General features: G+C 40.7%; 1 protein-coding gene across 1 annotated transcript in view; it reads right to left on the bottom strand.

The window, feature by feature from the left end:
* Nucleotides 1-235: 235 nt before the first annotated feature.
* Nucleotides 236-17,840, bottom strand: part of ranbp10 (RAN binding protein 10) — a 50,049-nt gene continuing 32,444 nt past the window's right edge. Inside the window, exons 7-15 of the mRNA XM_031310245.2 lie at nt 16,789-16,901; nt 15,702-15,810; nt 15,351-15,499; nt 12,797-13,013; nt 10,285-10,424; nt 9,856-10,004; nt 6,263-6,374; nt 5,880-6,021; nt 236-3,676 (exon numbers count right to left, since the gene is read on the bottom strand). Of these exons, the coding sequence (XP_031166105.1) occupies nt 5,891-6,021; nt 6,263-6,374; nt 9,856-10,004; nt 10,285-10,424; nt 12,797-13,013; nt 15,351-15,499; nt 15,702-15,810; nt 16,789-16,901 (1,120 nt within the window). The 3' untranslated portion in view covers nt 236-3,676; nt 5,880-5,890. The remainder of the gene's footprint in view (nt 3,677-5,879; nt 6,022-6,262; nt 6,375-9,855; nt 10,005-10,284; nt 10,425-12,796; nt 13,014-15,350; nt 15,500-15,701; nt 15,811-16,788; nt 16,902-17,840) is intronic.

Below are 17,840 nucleotides of genomic sequence, written 5' to 3'. Positions count from 1 at the left end.
GCTGTGATGGTTATGTATTCCCCAACCTCCTTCTGCCCTCTGCTGTCCAAATACTGTAATGGGTCAATGGGTCTTTTCCAAAACTTCAACCTCATCCAAACCTGTATGTGCTTACGTCTATGCATCCACATTAATATGTGCCCATGTGTTTTTGTGACCTGCTACTTCTTCACCTTGTTCGCACATATTTGCAATGAAGGAAAAACAAACACCAAATAAAAACAGGATACCAATAAAATGCTTATGGATGTATTTTAATAAAAATAATTCTGTCAAAATTAAACAGAATACAATTTTTCTTTTTTAACATGTTTCCAGTACATAGGTATTTTTTTCAATTATCATTTTTCTTTTTTTATATCGTTTTAAAGGTTTTAAAAGTCATGCTAAGTAGAGGGTAACTCATTTCACAATTGTTTTTTTTTATTTTTATTTTTTGCTAAAACTCAAAAGTCAAAATATGAAATTAAAATCATGATAGAAGTCAAGTGCGCACAGCTTGTCTGCGATGCCTAAATCCATTTATCTGGCCTCTCCTGAAGAAGTCCATGTGGCTTTAAAGGCCTCGTGCCCATTTCGAAAACTGTTCACATCCCTTCTTTCCTTAATACAATCACTGATCACATCAGTGGCTATGTCTATGCAGGGATAAGAGGAAGGGTGCGTGGTAACAGTGCTGAGGCACAGCCCAGGCTCACACACACAAATGACAGCTGGGAGACTTGTTCCCTACAGGTATGCAACAGAGGTTGTTCTTTCACATACAATTGTGAGTCTGTGTGTGTGTGTGTGTGTGTGTGTGTGTGTGTGTGTGTATGTGTGTGTAACAGAAGTCCTTTACAGCTGTAGAAGCAGATGTCAGGAGTGTGTGCTGTATGTATGGTTATTAGAATAGTTCCTATTATAGCAGAAGGTCTTTATAAAAACCAGCTTGGTAAAAGGTTTGACCACATACCCTGTAGTAAACCCCACATATTATTCCATATTTCTCTACCATAGACTGAAATTCTCTTATAAATGGAAATGTACACGTCAGGGTGGATCCACAAGCCGTTTGCCAGGTCACAACAAAGCAGCCGAAGTGACAGAATGCCACAGTCAGACAACATTAAGTCAGTGCTATATGGTAGAAAACCTGGTGTAAAAACAAAAGAAGTAAAATGTTTGAAATAAAGCTAAGGGATGGAACAAAACAAGTGTGTTATCAAAATCCAATTATTGGACTGAACCTAGGGTGAAGTTGAGTCTAATTTGTTATTTTGCTATGAACAATCATCCGTTTAGATACAGAGACAGAAAGCTGATCAAGATGATGATGACACAATGTCAAAATGAAAAATCCAATAATAAACTCCAACATTTAACAAGACATTATCAAATGATTAATCTCATGAACAGACATAAAAGAGCCAATAAACTATGAAATAATTTAAGAAATTATCAAAATTCAACTCAGGCCCAGTAATATGTCCAGAATCACATGCTGCCTAAGTAACTCTGAATTGACCAGCAAATGTAAGCTGCGGCCGCTAACACATGCTCTTCACTTTGATGCTGACTCATAAATCCAAGCCTACAAGCCAGCCTAGCTAGTTAGCTGGCTAGGTAGGTAGCATATGTAGCCTTGTTAAGCTAAATAAAAAGAAAGTGTGGTTACTGGCCAGTGTGTTTAGGAGCAGCAGCAACTAGTTGGTTGATTCAAAATTTCTAACTAGCTAGTAAGTTAGCCACAAGCTAATATGAGATAGCGGGCTAAATTTTGGTAGTAGTTGTTGAGCCTGCGAAGAGAAGCTGGAGACATGTGATTGGTTGAAAGTGGTGGGCACTGGTGACGGGAGACTTTTGAACAGAAAAGCATGTGAAATTAGATTTTTCAGATGTATTGGCTCAATTAAACATTTTACTCTATTCATTCATGATATTTCATAATGTCCTATTTATTCACTTACTATCAAACACTTTGGGACTCCATACAAAGTGGCTGACAGTGAGGAGTGATAGCTGTAATGCCATGCCATTGGTGGCTATTAGTGGTAATTAGTAGTTTTTTACTACTGATCTGACTCTAAAACAGGGGCGATGTTGTTAAATCTCATGGTGCCAACAGCGACCCTAAACAATAAAAAAAAATATCCTTCTTTTCCATTTTTTTGTTAGTTATTGTACATACTGGGAGGCACTCTGGGACAAACTTGTGGTTTGGGGCTCAATAAATGAACCTGGCTGTGTCCTCCTGTCCAATAGGACATACTGTAATCAAGTCAAGTTTATGGGTGTTAGAAAAATGGAGGGGTCTGAGTGAAAAAAATGTGTTCCTCAACACACAAAACTGGTTTTAACAACCTTTGAGATGTTTGGAATTAAATGCCCAGAATGAAAGAAACTGTGACAAACTGTGAGACCGTGACTTAATTATCACATGATTATCACCCAAGACTTAAAAACCTTCTTGTTAGGCAAATTATTTTACCTCTTTATTCAAAATTCCAACTGCGACAGCACATGCACAGAGCAGGTCAGGCAAAAAAAATTATTAAAAAAAAAAATCCCCAGGGGTGACTTGACTTTTTGCCAGCCATACACTGTGCTCGTTAGTCTGCCTTTGATAGTGATTTTCTTTATGCCGGCATCAAGGCAAACCATGATAATAGTGTTAGGTTGGGATTTGAGAGCAGGTGTTGTAGTTGCAGCACATCACTGATTGGTCAGTGCTGTGGTTGTTAAAGTAAAGTTAAGACTCCAACACCTCAATATTCCAATTTAATCCCTTGTCATCACCTTCTCCGCCTAGTTACTGGCAGTTCTACCACTACAGAGGCCCTTCAATTATGTTTTTTTACACAGGTGATGCTTTTTTCAGGATGTGTCTAACCTGTTCGTGCCAAGTATTTTGTTCCTTAAGGGAATTCCAATTCTGCGACACACAGCACTACACTGTTATTTCCAACCTTGTGGAATAATTTAGGGACCCACTTTTGTCCATTTTCTATTTTACATCAGTGGCAGTGTTAACTACTGTACGGCATCAGCCTTGACCAGAGCTAATGATCTGCTCCACACAATCAATAGTGTTCTTCATGCTGAGCACACGTTTGCTGAATGTATTTTAAGTAATGAATGCACTTTGAAGATTGAATGAATCCTTTTAGAAGGATAAAGGGCTAAGAGTCTGTCTGTCTTCTGTATCTTATCAAAGATGATGTTAATATACCTCCGGTTGTGTTAAGTTGACCTACAGTTGTGGGGGTTACCGTGGTAGCCAGATGTGGGTATTGTGGTCTGTGATATGGTGAACAACAACAATGTGAGTAAAATACTGAACAAAGGGAATCAAAATCCACCCATTAAAAACAGAAGAAAAAATAAAAAGGGGATTTACAATTTGTTTTGTCCAGGATGAGCACAACAAACTGACAAAAAACAGAACTATAAAATGGCTAGATAAACAGAATAATAATTAATTATCTTTAAATAGTGTCACACATTTCTTTATTTGATAATACTAAATCAAAAGGAAGCTTTCTTCTCTCCCGCTCTCCTCTGTTCCTCTGTCTGTGCTGCTGGCTCGGTCTGACGGACAGCCAAACACACCAATCATGTGCATGCTCTTTCCCCCGTTGCCACGACAACTACCTGCTGGACATGCCTTCTTCTCTCAGTGCTACTTAACATTAACCTGTGGAGAGATGGGTAATCATCTAAGCAAGGTAATGAATGAATGTAGCACGATTAAAACTATACGTGTACAGCATTGATTTGGTGTTTTGGTATTTTTATTTTGTTTGGGAGTAATTGCCCTTTCTTTTAATTCATATACTGTATGACCAGTGTATGTATGTTATTCAAATGAATAATTATAATTATTGAAATGATTTTTCATTTTATGCATGTAATTCACAATGATGTGTTCCACTGTAGGAAAATAATGGACGGAGACTTAGGTGGTTCATGCTGCGTACACCTGCAGCCAAACAGTATTTTCACTAATATTCTATATGCTTCGATACGAGATGCTAACATGCCAAATGTCACATGTGGCTTAGTAAACAGGAAATTCTGATATTTTTCAACCTGGATCTTATTTTCATAATTGTGGCCATTTTTCCTATGGGTTATGTTAACTTCGCACTCGCCACTGTTGTAGAGATTCGTGAAACGTGAACCTGGAAAAACAATGTATATCAGAGAAACCTAAAGCGTTCAGAAAAAAACCCTACATTTTGCATAAATCTTTTCAAACGCTTGTCTCGAAGGCTGACTGAAGAAAAACACAGAGCTGTCTGGATTAAATATTTTAGCTAACTTCAAAGGGATCCACTTTGGGGCAAACCAAGCTATGAATGCACACCGGTTTGTTAACATGCGTGTCGATGTGAACACATGCCCAGACCAACATCATTGGCAAAGGTAACTGTCTCCCCTGTCCCCGGTAAGATGCCTCCCTGACCCAACATTTTCAGTGGAGATGGCCTCATCTGACTCCTAGCCTGAGCCTACTCACAAAAAGGCCAAAATACATGCCTTCTGCAAAAAATGGCTTGTTCCATTTCCGTGGCTCAGATATGATAAAAAGGCCGACATTATGCACTGCATTTATTTAAAGAGTGAGGCCAAAGCATGGCTGGGAACAGTGCTTTAGCTGTCAGATCATCAACGTTCCGAATTGAAACGTTAAAAAAGCAAAATGTCATCAAAACGTCCTGTGACGCGCCAGGTGCGCGGCCAGCAGAGCAGCCCCCTCCCTGCAGCGTTTCAGGGCCAGGCAGCGGCAAACTGAAGCAGTGATGAGTTAGAAAAAACTATTTTTTTAACACTACTTATAATATAGCCAAAGAAGAGCTACCTTTTACTAAGTTTTAGTCCCAAATCATCATAACTTTTTCAGTATATTTTTTATACAATTGAAGTTATTGCGATTTCATGTTTGTGCTGTGATTTAAATAAAGAATAGACATTTATCTGCACCTTTCTACAGTTTACAATCATTTAGGTAATGTGTTAAGAAATGACCAATTTGTATAGCGACTGAAAAAAAAAAAGTTAACGCTTAAAACGTATATAATGTAAAATGTTTTGGGTGCACCCAAATTATGTGCTGGTGCACCTAAATGAAAAAGCTAGGCGCACCAGTGCAACCAATGTAAAAGGTTAATCTGGAGACCTGATGCAGTTAGCTACAATAGCTAATCCAGGGAGCTAACTTCTGAGTTTCTTTTCAGTTGGACAGTTGAGTGTTTGAAAGGATTTGTGTAAAATCTAGGTCTAACTGGAAAGTCCTAAAACGTGTGCCATGATATGTTGTTTTAAAGGTGTCCACCTTGCCGAATCATGCAAAGTTAGCATGACCCCATAGTCAAAACGGCCATAACTTTGAATCAGATCTAGGCTGAAATACAATGGAATTAATGAGCACAAATTTAGAGCTGTGATTAACTGTCAAATAAAAGATTCGAGTCAGAAACAAGAATGGTCCGTGGCCTTGGTATTCATGCCTTACAGCTGGAACACACCGCATGCGTTAAGTGTCGCGTAGCGTAGATACTGTCCGTCCGTCGTTCTCTCACTCCGTGTGCCTGATCGCGTGTCTCGCTGTGAGAAGTCTAGACAGCCAAAATCACCATGAACCTGGTTGTTTTCTTTTGAAATGTGTTTATTTTGGTAAAATATCCGGCTGCACTGTGGTCTTCCTGTATGCGATTACCTGCCTGGCTTGACACCTACGCTCGCGTTTCGGGCAAGAAATAGAGGAGACGCAGAAACTATTGCTGCAGCACGCAGGCCTACGCAGACGCTACGCACAGATTGGATAACATAGGCGCCGAAATAAAAATAGCTGCTTACGGTGTGTTCCAGCTGTTATACTACTTAAACTTACTCACCTGGACCTGGGCTAGTGCAAAAAGTTGTCTACTCTGGCGAAGGAGCAGGAACCAGACCGGACTCGGGCCATGAGCTGAACACACTCTGTGGCCTGGCCGAGCGCTAACATCAGTGGAGGCTGCTTAGGCAGATTTTGGGACTCTGGAGCAGAAAAAACACAGGAAGCCAGGGGTGCAACACATGAGTCACAATGGATCCAATTGTGTGTGCTGGGTAAGACTCAATATCTAAGGCAGGGACAACGTCAAGCGGTTGCTTTCTTTTTGCCACATGGCTGTTACATTGTCATGGTTTTACAGTAAAAAAAAAACAAACTGCAGTAATAGTTTGAATACATATGTATCTGTGTAACACACAGTATGTGTCTGTGTTTGCTCTTTACCCAGTATGGCGCTGTTGAGTGCGGAGCAGAGTGATTCTCTCTGTGTAGGGTCTAACTGCTGGCCCACGGGGCAGTTCCACGGGTCCGAGTACGCTAGCAGGCTGAATGCATCCTACACAGACAAACAAACAAATATGAATACATTCTGCAGCTTCCTAGGTTGGGCTTATAAAGTGTAATTTAGCCCTAAGACTACCTTTCCTTAGCCTAGAAATCTAGACGCACCCTAGCGGCAGCAAATGTAATTTGCAGCCAGCGAAAAACCAAATTCTGGTCAGGCCAATCACATCGTGTATAGAGTCGGTGGGCGGGCTTAACATAAAGACGGCAGAGTTGCGACGGTTCCCTGCTACTTGAAAACAAAGAAGATGGCCGTTGCTGCTGGCGAAGAGCGGTCTTTCGAATAGGTTTTGGCTGCAACTCTGGAAGACTTGGAGGTAAGCTTTTCTTTGAGAAAAGAACAAAGAACGGCACTGAAATCATTCTTAAAAAAGGAAGATGTGTTCGGAGTTTTGCCGAACAATATATATGGTAAAAAGTTTAATCTATCAACTAGCGTTGCTCTGGTTGGCTATTGCGTGCAGAGTGAATTTGAAAGACAACCGTTTATCCCGCCCCTCGGATTGAGTCTTGCCAATGGTGAGTTCCCAGACCAAACATCTTGATGTGGGTCTGGCTTGTCAGGCTAACCTTTCCTACATGTATCCATACATTTCTGAGGACAAATGGTTGATGAATGACTAGACAAGAGCAACACAGCTATGAGAAAAGATTGTCCTCAGTGCTTCCTAAATAAATGTTGTCATTTCAATACAGTACACATAATATATTTCTGGCAAGATTAATGTGATCTTTGGTCTAAATTATGATGGTCTCGCATTGAAAAAAAGAAGAAGGTAGGCCTACTGTTAATTTGGTTGTACATCAATTAATGTATGAAGTTACTGTGAATTGGCATTCCTTAATTGATGATCTGTTAAGTGTGAACTTGTCTTGCATTGCCAGACCTTCCTCCACAGCGCTGCGTAGGAGGGTCTGGCGAGTCCACCAGCATTCCGGGATGGGAGAAAAACGTGCTCTGGTTTATTGCCATTTCTTTAAACCAATCACAATCATCTTGGGTGGTGCTAAGCGCCAGACGGAGCCACTGCAAAACAGCCTCGGACAGGAACTTGTTTTGTGTACGTTCAAAAGTTGTTTTAGTCGTGCGAGAGAAAACTCAGATTGCACAGATAGTCTAGCTAGCTTTGATCTGAACTATTCATATCACATTTTGTTTGGCCTTGCTGTCTGTCATTTCTATTTACACATACACACATCAGTCCACATATCCTCATTTAATCTAAATTATTGTAATTCATTTTATGCCTTTGATGTTTATGTAGCCAACCTTAGGCTTTTTTATTTTTATTTTATTTCTATTCAGTGCTTACTTGTGTTCAATTTGTTGTTTTTTTTAGGACACTTATAATTATAATTGTTCATTATCTATATAATTCCTCTCTTCTTTAGGTGAGACTCCTTCTATAAGCCCCTAGGGGTTTTCTTAATCTCACCTGCACAATCTTTATTTTTTATCATTTAACATTATTGTTATCTTGATTTTATTGTGCAAAATAAACAAATAACTAACTGTCTGGATTTACCCTGCAGAGATCTGAGGAGTAGTTAACCATAGTCCTCATAAATCGACCGGAGTTTAAAATTCCAACACAAAGAAAGCGGAAGGTAACAGACATCGGCGAAAAGACACGCGTCTGGCAGAATTTCCTGCGGCACTGGAGCAATCCCAGAAGTGGAACGTCTTGGACATAGACTAACATTATGATGACAAAAACTACAGTATAACTTCAGTCTCACCCAGGCAACTCGGAACCCATGCTGAGACGATTACAGGGGAGTTATTAGTGTTTACTTATTGCTAAATACAAGTTATTGAGACATTATTGAGCTTACAAGACAGTTGAAGAGAAAAAGACAGAAAGACTGCCGTTCAATTCTGGACTCTGGACGTCTGTTGCTCGTAGTATTGAACTCTGAGTATTAAAAGGGATACTTTGCCGATTTCAATCCAGCTCTGTGTCATCTTTGTGTTGGCACTTCCCTCAGTGCCACAGTGCACAGAGCTTGGAGCAGCTGAGGTCTGCCAGGACCAGGCGGATCTCAGCAGAAGCGCCGCGAATAGCCATGAAGTGCCATAAAGCGGAGCTATTTTCATTTCAACGCCCATGTTATCCAATCTTTCTGTCCACACCAGCTGCGATCAGGAGCGGAGTGGCCGTGACCGGGCCGTGCCGGCCCGCACGCTGCAGCAATCGTTTTGGGGTCTCAGGTAATCACATACAAGAAGGCCACAGAGCAGCCGGATACTTTACAAAATAAAACAAGGTTTATTGTGATTTTGGCTGCCTTGGCTTCTTAGCTGTGTCTAGCAATCAGGCACCAGAAGAGAGAGACCGACGGATGGACAGACAAACAGAGTGACACACCCACACACAACCAAACACTCACGGGAAGAAAGAGAGAGAGAGAGAGAGAGAGAGAGAGAGAGAGAGAGACGTGTTGTAGAGAGTGGAGATGAGAATGATCGCTTTGTGACCGGCGTGGAGAAATATGCGGCTGGTATAAACAGCCAGTAGCACAATCGGGTACGAATCTGCGCTTTGCGACGCTTCGCTGGTGGTGTGTTCCCGGTGTAACACTCAATTTAGCAGTTTTTGACAGAATTTAGCCTCTTTCAGCTCTGTGTTTTGGTTCTCTCGCTGTGCACAGACATTATGTTTGAATCCCATATGTGTCATCTAACATATCAAACCTAAATTGTATGCTTTTGGCCCAGCACATGGCAGAGGACTGTTGTTATTGAAAGGCCGGTGAGCATAGTCATACATCACAGATATTCTTCTTACTTTATTCAAGTGGCCAAAAGCATGACTCCAATGGCGTGATAATGTTGCTCTATGTCTGCTGGGTGTCTAAGTGGGTAACAACTTAATTAACTCAGTACAGCTTATGCCAGGGCTACGTTTCTGTCACTCGGTTTGTAATCTTTCTGACCCCTAGTGGTTAAACATTACGTAATGCAACAGAAGAAGAAAACCAGAAAAAAAAGCATGTCATTCAAATGTCATGCAAATTTCTAAGGCCAATTTTGTTTTGATGTTTTGCTATAATACAATTAGTACAAAATTCTTATATTAGAAAAAGTTCTGTGTTTAACAAACAGACAAGCCCCCTTGGCAGAAGCTTTATCATTCCCATGCAGTGTATAGTGTTTTTCCAGAGACTCTAACTAGTGTTCTTAGAGCGGCTGCTTATGAATCAGAGGACACAGCCTGCAGTACAGAGTAATTTCAGCTTTCTCCTGTGCACCACAGAACTTACAGTTGGGACTCTATCTGCTTTATTACAGCACATCCTAAAGCAAACATTACTCAAATTCCTGCAGCGTGTACAGAATGCTGCGACCAAGATTTTAACTTGTGCCAACAGAAGAAATCTCTTCAGCCCAGTTTTGGCATCACTTTAATCTGTTGTAGCACAGCTTTTTGTTGAAACCAAAAGTGTGTGCACGTGCAGATGTGAGTGTGTACCTGTAACATCTTCTTGTGTGTGGCATTTTTGCCATACTCGCGGCCCAGCTGTTCATTTAGCGCCTGCAGCTCCCGTCCAAAATGGATCATCCTCTCTGTGGCTGCCTGGTTGCCCCCACAGAGCTGTCTACCATTAGTACAACCCTCATCTGCTGGCAACAAACACACAGTTAATGGTAGACAGATAGAAACATCCTGCTGGAAGTTAAATGTAAAATATAGGGAGATATTAGGAAAAGAGAAAAAAGCAAAAGGTGAGCTATACAAAAAAAAAATTAATCACATGAAGGAAAGAAAAGGTAAACAAAAGCAAACAAGCAAGAAAGATGCATGATGTTGCTTATATGCTACTAACCGGAGCATGCAGAGTTTAGAGTGTGTGTGTGTGTGTGTGTGTGTGTGTGTGTGTGTGTGTGTGTGTGTGTGTACCTGCGACCCCATTGCCAATGCTGTTGTCGTCTGGCTGAAGGATCTCTTCGTGTTTGTATGTGCCATTCATGATCCGCGCTGAGGAGCCCTCAACAACCCCATTGGTATAGTGCTCTGCTTCGATCTCCATCTCACTGTCACTAAACACACACACACACACACACACACACACACACACACACACACACACACACACACACACACACAGGCGTTAAACTCAACTCAAAGGATGAATAAATTATATGAATATAATGTTAATATTTTATGCTGAAGGAGACTGGCCCTGTTGCCATTATAGAGAAAGGGTAACAACTCCTACAGAATGATGGCCAGAAATACAAAAATAAGACCCAAGTTGTGAAAGAAAACAGAACTGTCCTTCCAAGTTGCTACCCTGTTGCTTCCTGTCATGAAGATGTTGTTACATGTACACTATGCTAAGAAACAGATCCTATATGACTCTTTAAAAAGGCCCTGAAAAATAGATTTTAAATCTTAAGTATTTTTCATAACATTAAATATCCATGACTAAAAAGGCAACGGAATTAAAGTTAAAGGTGCTGTAGGTAGGATTGTGAAGATCCAGGACTTTGAAAGAATTTGAACATCGACAACTTCTCAGTCTCCCCCCTTTCTGCTCCTAAGCCCCCTCCCCCCACAAGGAAGAATGAATGCGTGTGCATGAGCAGTGATTGACACGCAGTTAGACACCCCCCCTGGCCCTGATTGGTGCATCTGAACAGGGAGCTGTGGATTTTTGCAAATCACACTACAGGCTGTAGGTGGTGCCAGATAATAAATGACCTGTAACAGCATATGAGACTAACTGTGAAAAGAACACCATTTTGTATAGTTTTTATCAATGCCTTTGCCCGGGTCTGATTTTTCCCGCGTTGGAAGACGGCACTACAGAGCACACATTCTGATGGGTCACAGATTTCAGTGTAACACCGGAAAAGCCTGTGTTAGTGAGTATGCAGGTAAAAGGTAGCAGGAGATTTCTTTATATAGGCCGAATTGTATTTTAATTTTATTTTAGAAGTTATCTGCTAAATCTGGGGCAGGGCCATCACAGAAAAAAGGAAATAACTTTCTAAATAATTAAATTAAATAACAACTAAAAGCTAAAAGGGAAAGTGAAAGACAACGGACGAAACCCAAGTCACACTCGGTCGGGCTTTCAACAGATGGATACAATTACGGGGATTGTAAATGATTCAAAACCGACCCCGAATTGGCCCTCAGGTATGATAAGTCTATTTCATTCATAAAAATAACTTTAGATTGCGCGATGTGGTTCTAGGCTACGTCAGTAGCCAACATTAAATTACGTCCCCCTTCTATTTAGCGCGGACATTTATTCCCTTTAAGCTGCAGACACACAAACCAGACGGCCGACCCTCAGCAGAAAAGGCAGTTGGACTGATCAGTCTCCCCGAGTTGGTCAAAAAAGTGCCTCGGAACACACCAAAGCGATGAGACGTAATACGTCTCCATAACAGCAGGCGGCGCTAACCTGTATTGTCGCCCAAAAATGAAAACCGGCAGCTGATTGGACGAACGCGTCACGTGGGTCTGGTTTCTCCGGAAATTCAAAGACAGACTGTCATGTTGTTCAGAATACGATCTCATATTGTACTAAAATAGTTCACCGAAACATGTTTCTGAAAACATTTTAAGCGAGAAATAGGCCATGCAGTTGCTGAATCTGTCTTCATTTCAGATCGACAAAGGTCAGTTTAAAAGATTTTTGTCAGATTTTGAGAGACTCTAGTCACACTCATTCCGCTCCCCGTTTCCGGGTTAGCACTCTACCAATCAGATGGGTCATTTGAGTCCGACTGCCGGCAGTGCCCGCCCTGCTGATTATACATATAAAATCGGCCAAAATGAAGGACGACGGCCCCTCGGACAGAGGACGGCACGGAACACACCGAACAGACTCGAGTCACTGATCTCGCCAGACTGTCCGACGGCCGATTATCAGCTTGGTGTGTCAGCGCCTTTAGTCCGTGTTTGTGTTGGCCTACTATTTTCTTTTCCCTTGTCCCCCTGTACTTGTGTAAAGCGTCCTTGGGTTTCATGAAATGCGCTATATAAATCAAAGTTATTATGACGTTGGTTGCTACAACAAACTCGTAATGCTTTGGCCCGTGACACAGTGACAGTGATAACGTTACCCGGTTTAGCTCATGATACATCCAAAGTAGGCTAAGTTACCGTATGCAACACTTAAAATGCAACGATGCATCTGTAACATATTCTCTTACTGTAAATGAATAATTTTCTGTTCAAGCAACGCTAACTTGGTAATACATCACCGTAAAGAACAGACCTTTACGACAGCAAGTGTAGTAAAAACACTACTGCTTTTGTCAAAAGGACTGAATCAACACAAACTGAAAGTTACATATAGCCACTTTAAATAAATCATTTAAAATGTAACCATATGGCCTTAGCAATAAACAAGCCTTTTTTGATAAAAGGACACATCCGTTTTTACACGGTTTACCTGGTTTCCTGGGTGCTATTGGCGCTGTGTGGCTGGCTCTTCGTGGAGTCGGAGGAGTTGGACTCGGAGTAGTTGACGGAGGAAGGGGAGGAGGAGGTGGAAGAGGAGGCAGAGGAGGACACGCTGGGGTATTTGATGCTGCTGCTGCCTGTGCCACTGTGGCTCTTTGACTTGTTGGGGGGAGTCACTCCGTTACTGCAGGTTGGGCTGTCTGCTTCTATGCGGAGGGGTGACAGTAAAACACAGACACTAATCTCATTTCCTACAGTGACTGGGAAAAATCACATTTCCATCTTTGTCAGGTTGTTGCTCTTAAAAAAAGGACAGAAGTTTAGAGGAGATGAGCATGAAAAGCTCAAGGTGGGGTCCTACTTTAAATACCGTGGAATCATTCTAGATTCAAATCTGTCGTTTAAAAAAAAATGTTAAAAAAGGTGGCCAGTACCATCCAATTCAACCTTGCAAACTTTAGGCATATAAGACCATATCTAACAACAACAGAGGCAGCCAACATATGATCTTCTCCCACATAACATGCTGTTTTACAAGCTAATCACAAGCAAGACTGACAACTAAACTGAAACCAACTGAGGTTCTTTACAAACAGACACAAAAAAAACCCTGACCGGAAGGCCAATTGCTTCCACCATTGCCACAAATTACAAAAGTACAATTTATCTAATTTCGATAGTCTTAAACATTTTGCAGATGCTTGCCTCATGTTTAAGGTTTAACATGGGCTTGCATCACCCACACTGAGTCAGTTCATAATGCAGAAGGATAGCAGCAGCAGGGCAACAAGGGCAACTACCCTCGAGGGGACTGTGTACAATACAGATGCAACAAGTTTGGGCAAACAGTCTTCTTAGTCAGAGCCACCCACTACAAATTATACATAGAAGGCAAAGAGAACTAAATAAAAGCACACAACCCAACCACCCTTTGCCCACCCTGGCTTACATACATGCATACATACAGCAAAATATAACTTAACTTAGTCTGGTAAGACCTGCAAGTGTGCGAAATATGACAGAAAAGGCTGCCATACGTTAAAGAAAAAGCTTGACAGTGTCTCCTCTCATTGTGTACTTAATTTTCTTTAATTTAAAAAAACAAAACATCTTTAAGCCACTGTGAAACTGAAGGAGTGTTTGGAAACTTCCACTGTAAATGAATTCACGGTCATTGTTTTTACATATATCTGCTACTTTTGTATTGTACTTTATTGTATCGTATTGTATTGTATCATACAGTGTTGTAGTATGTAGTATCATGGATGACCCTGACCACCCTCTCCACCCCACACTGGTCCAACAGCAGAGCTTCGATGTCGCACGGACCGCTACAGGAAATCTTTCTGCCGCAATCCATAAAACTGTACAACAATTCACAGCTGTGTGTGATATAACTCTCTCATTACCTCACACATTACAATATTGCACTATTATGCTACTTGCACACTGGTTACTTAGTTAATAGGGCTGTGGATTGGCAAGAATCTGGCGATACAGACGTTTTTGAAAATCCCTTGGCCTTTGGAATTAAAATAGCCCCACATCATCACATACCCTTCACCATACCTAGAGAATGGCATAGTTTTATTTCAGTTAACATAATAGCTGGTTTGATTTGCATTGAGAGATGATCTTATGGAAAGTACCCCATGCCAATCTCTAGGTATGGTGAACGGTATGTGATGATGTGGGGCTATTTTAATTCCAAAGGCCAAGGGAACTTTATCAGGATGCATAGTATCCTGGATCCATGAAATAACTGGCCTTTAAAAATAAAAATCTGCCTGCCTCTATGGGAATTTAACATAGGGGTGTGTATACAGTACTTATGCCCAATGTATTTTAAGGAAGAACATTTACTTATTTATTTACAATTACATTATTCATTCACAAAGAAAATTGGTGTCCTTAAAGGTTGGATTTTTCATCATTTTTTAATTAAGGCATTAAGATCAATTTCCAAAAGATGATTTTTTTATTCCTCTTTTTAGTCAACTTTAGCATGGGTTCATAAACTTATGAGCACCACTGTACATTCTTTTCATTCCTCTAAGTGTATTTTTTAGCAGGTGTTCTCTATTGTATCTTCTTTTTTTTCTTATTTATTGTTTCTAGTATATTTCTTGTAGTTTCTGTATGTGTTTGAGTATGTCCTTGTAAGTTGCTGCTGTAACAGTAATTTCCATCCATCCATCCATCCGTAATAGCCTGCCCAGTGACGGCAGATGAAAATGAGCTCATTAGCTAACTCTAAATAAATAATTAATAAAAGTGTATTTAGCAGGTGTTCTCTATTGTATCTTCTTTTTTTTCTTATTAATTGTTTCTAGTATATTTCCTGTAGCTTCTGTATGTGTGTGAGTATGTCCTTGTAAGTTGCTGCTGTAACAGTAATTTCCATCCATCCATCCATCCATCCATCCAGCCATCCAGCCATCCAGCCATCCAGCCAATTAGGCCATTTGTAATAGCTGCCCAGGGACGGCAGATGAAAATGAGCTCATTAGCTAACTCTAAATAAATAATTAATAAAAGTGTACCTCCGGTGTGCAAGTGTGTGTTGCTGGCTCCGTGGCGGGGGCTGAGGCTGGGTGAGCCAGGGTAACTGTCCTGGGACTTGGGGGAGCGAATGGTCAAGCAGCGAACCTCGCTGTCTGTGCCGTTCACCATCTCCACGAACTGACGACACCTATAAAGCAACTTACTGGTGTTACTGGCATTTACTGGAAAAGCTTTTAAGCAAAAGGAACCACGTGTTTCTCGTCAAAGCAAATTTAACATCTACAGCAGTAAACAATCACTGCTGGACATATATACGTATATATACAGATACATTGTACAGCTTCTTTTGTCCTGCATTCGATCTTAATCTTTAAAACAATTTGACTTACTTCAACATGAATAGTAGGTTGGGGTTGTGTTCTAACAGGCCGGGATAAAGATGCTGAGTAGCATCTATGGCTTCGCCCACCCGTCCCGCAAGCACCAGCTTCTGTATTCCTATTAGACAAAAGAAACAGGGTGCTACTGCTATCGGATTCTGGACGTTGTTTGTTTCAAAATGATGGGATACTTAAACATTTAGTCCATATCTAATATTTGATATCAATATCGGAAATGTATTATTCGATGATAAGAAAAGTTTGCTTATAAAACCTAGTGAGTAGAGAAATTATTCCAGGGTTTCCCCCCAGAAAAGTTGTTTAGCCTGGTGGCAAGTGTCTTTTTTTTTTTCTAATGGCAGCATTAATGTAGAGCCCAATAGTTTCTGTAATAACAGAATCATGGATGGAATCGCAAAATTGAGAATTTAAAAAGCTATAAGACAGACTCCAAAGGGCCCTACATAAAGATTTGAAAATATGACTATGTCTAAGTTTCCAACCGTTTTAAAAACGTCTTAAAGCTATAGTGCGTAGTTTCTGCCGCCCCCATGAGGAATTCTAAGTAATGACAACAAAACACGTCCACATGATACAGGCAATTATCCCCACGCAGTTGCTAGTAGCCAAGGAGGACACGGGGGATTAAAAAAACATGAATTATCATCACTCGAGCTTCTGTGCGGGAAAGTCACCGGACGACACAATCTTCTGAACATAGCCATACTGAGAAATATAGAGAGAGTTGTATGGAGCTGATAGTCTTAATTAGCTTTGAAGCAACTCATTTGGCAATGGCTTGAATGTAACGGACGTTCATTAATATAAAAAAATTACGCACTAAAGCTTTAAAAACATTAAAAAATAATTCCCAGTGGCTTAGACCTGGTGGGTCTTGCAATACAATGGGGGAAACACTGTATTCTGTTGTAAAGATTACACCTAAGATAGCTTAGGAGAAAAACAGCAACAACAACACCAAGCCCAGAACATTCTTTGGGGCGGTTAAATTACTTAAATAACACTGTATGTTATATTTGCAACAAGTCAGATGAAAATGTGAAATAATGTGTGTGTGGTTGCTCTGTTCACTCACTCTGTCTGTTCTTTATAGATGTCTGCTCCTCTTGTATTATGGTCTCTGTGGCTCTGGCGAAGGCTGTTGCGGTGGCACAGTACCCATGATGCACTAGGTAGCTGGACACCATACTGGAGACAAAACATGAAACAAGACTAGGTTTAAAACCTAGCATATGGCTGGACCGTGTACGGTCAACGTGCTTAATCGTGGCTAAATTGTTACATTGATCGTCAGCGGTGGTGTCCATATTGTGACTATAGATATTAAATGTTCATCTGTAGTGGTCCCAGTAATATTTGTTTGTTGTGTACTGAAGTAGCACATCACATGACATGGTAAAGTTATGTTTGAGACAAATAACTGCTTTTCAATGTAATTATGCTATTTTCAACAAGTTATTGTTCTGGAGTGTTGATGTGTAATAAATGTTACTTTGTTTAACAGACCAGCCCATGGCAATTATGAACTTATTGTTGGTCTTGATGAGCTGCAGCGCTTATTAATAGCCAAACTGAACTTCACTCTCTGCTCTCTGCACTGATATATTTTCGCTGGAAAGTTTAAGTGAAAACTTAAGTTCCACTGGCATTGTTTAATTGCACAACTGATGGTCAGATGGTTCTGTTTTTAGAGAAGATTTGTCCTTTCTTCATAATGTGTGTAGGCCTTTTTGTTATTTGAGTAGTTTATCTTTTACCGCACACCAGCGCCCATGTTAAGCAATTGTGCTGGAGCCGATCTGGAGCGACTGCTTCGGCATCTCGTCTATTTTTTTCTGCGAGCCACGAGCGAATCTTGCATGGAAACCCACGGATATCTATATCTATTATAAACAATATAGAAGACATATTATAGATGATATAAATGATGTGATTCTGATAAATGATGAAATATGCATCCCCTGCTTATCAACCAATTTTGGTTTTCCTGCCCCTCTCCCTGCTGTTCTCCTGGAGTTTAAATTTTACATGATGATATATCACCCCCCCCCACACACACACACACACACACACATACACACACAGTGACAGAGGGACAGAGAGACAGAGGGAAATAGTGGCATAGTA

The sequence above is a fragment of the Sander lucioperca genome, chromosome 7, assembly GCF_008315115.2.
Source record: "Sander lucioperca isolate FBNREF2018 chromosome 7, SLUC_FBN_1.2, whole genome shotgun sequence".
Lineage (NCBI taxonomy): Eukaryota > Metazoa > Chordata > Actinopteri > Perciformes > Percidae > Sander > Sander lucioperca.
Note: the sequence above shows the minus strand (reverse complement) of the source record. Positions and strands in the feature narration are given on the sequence as shown.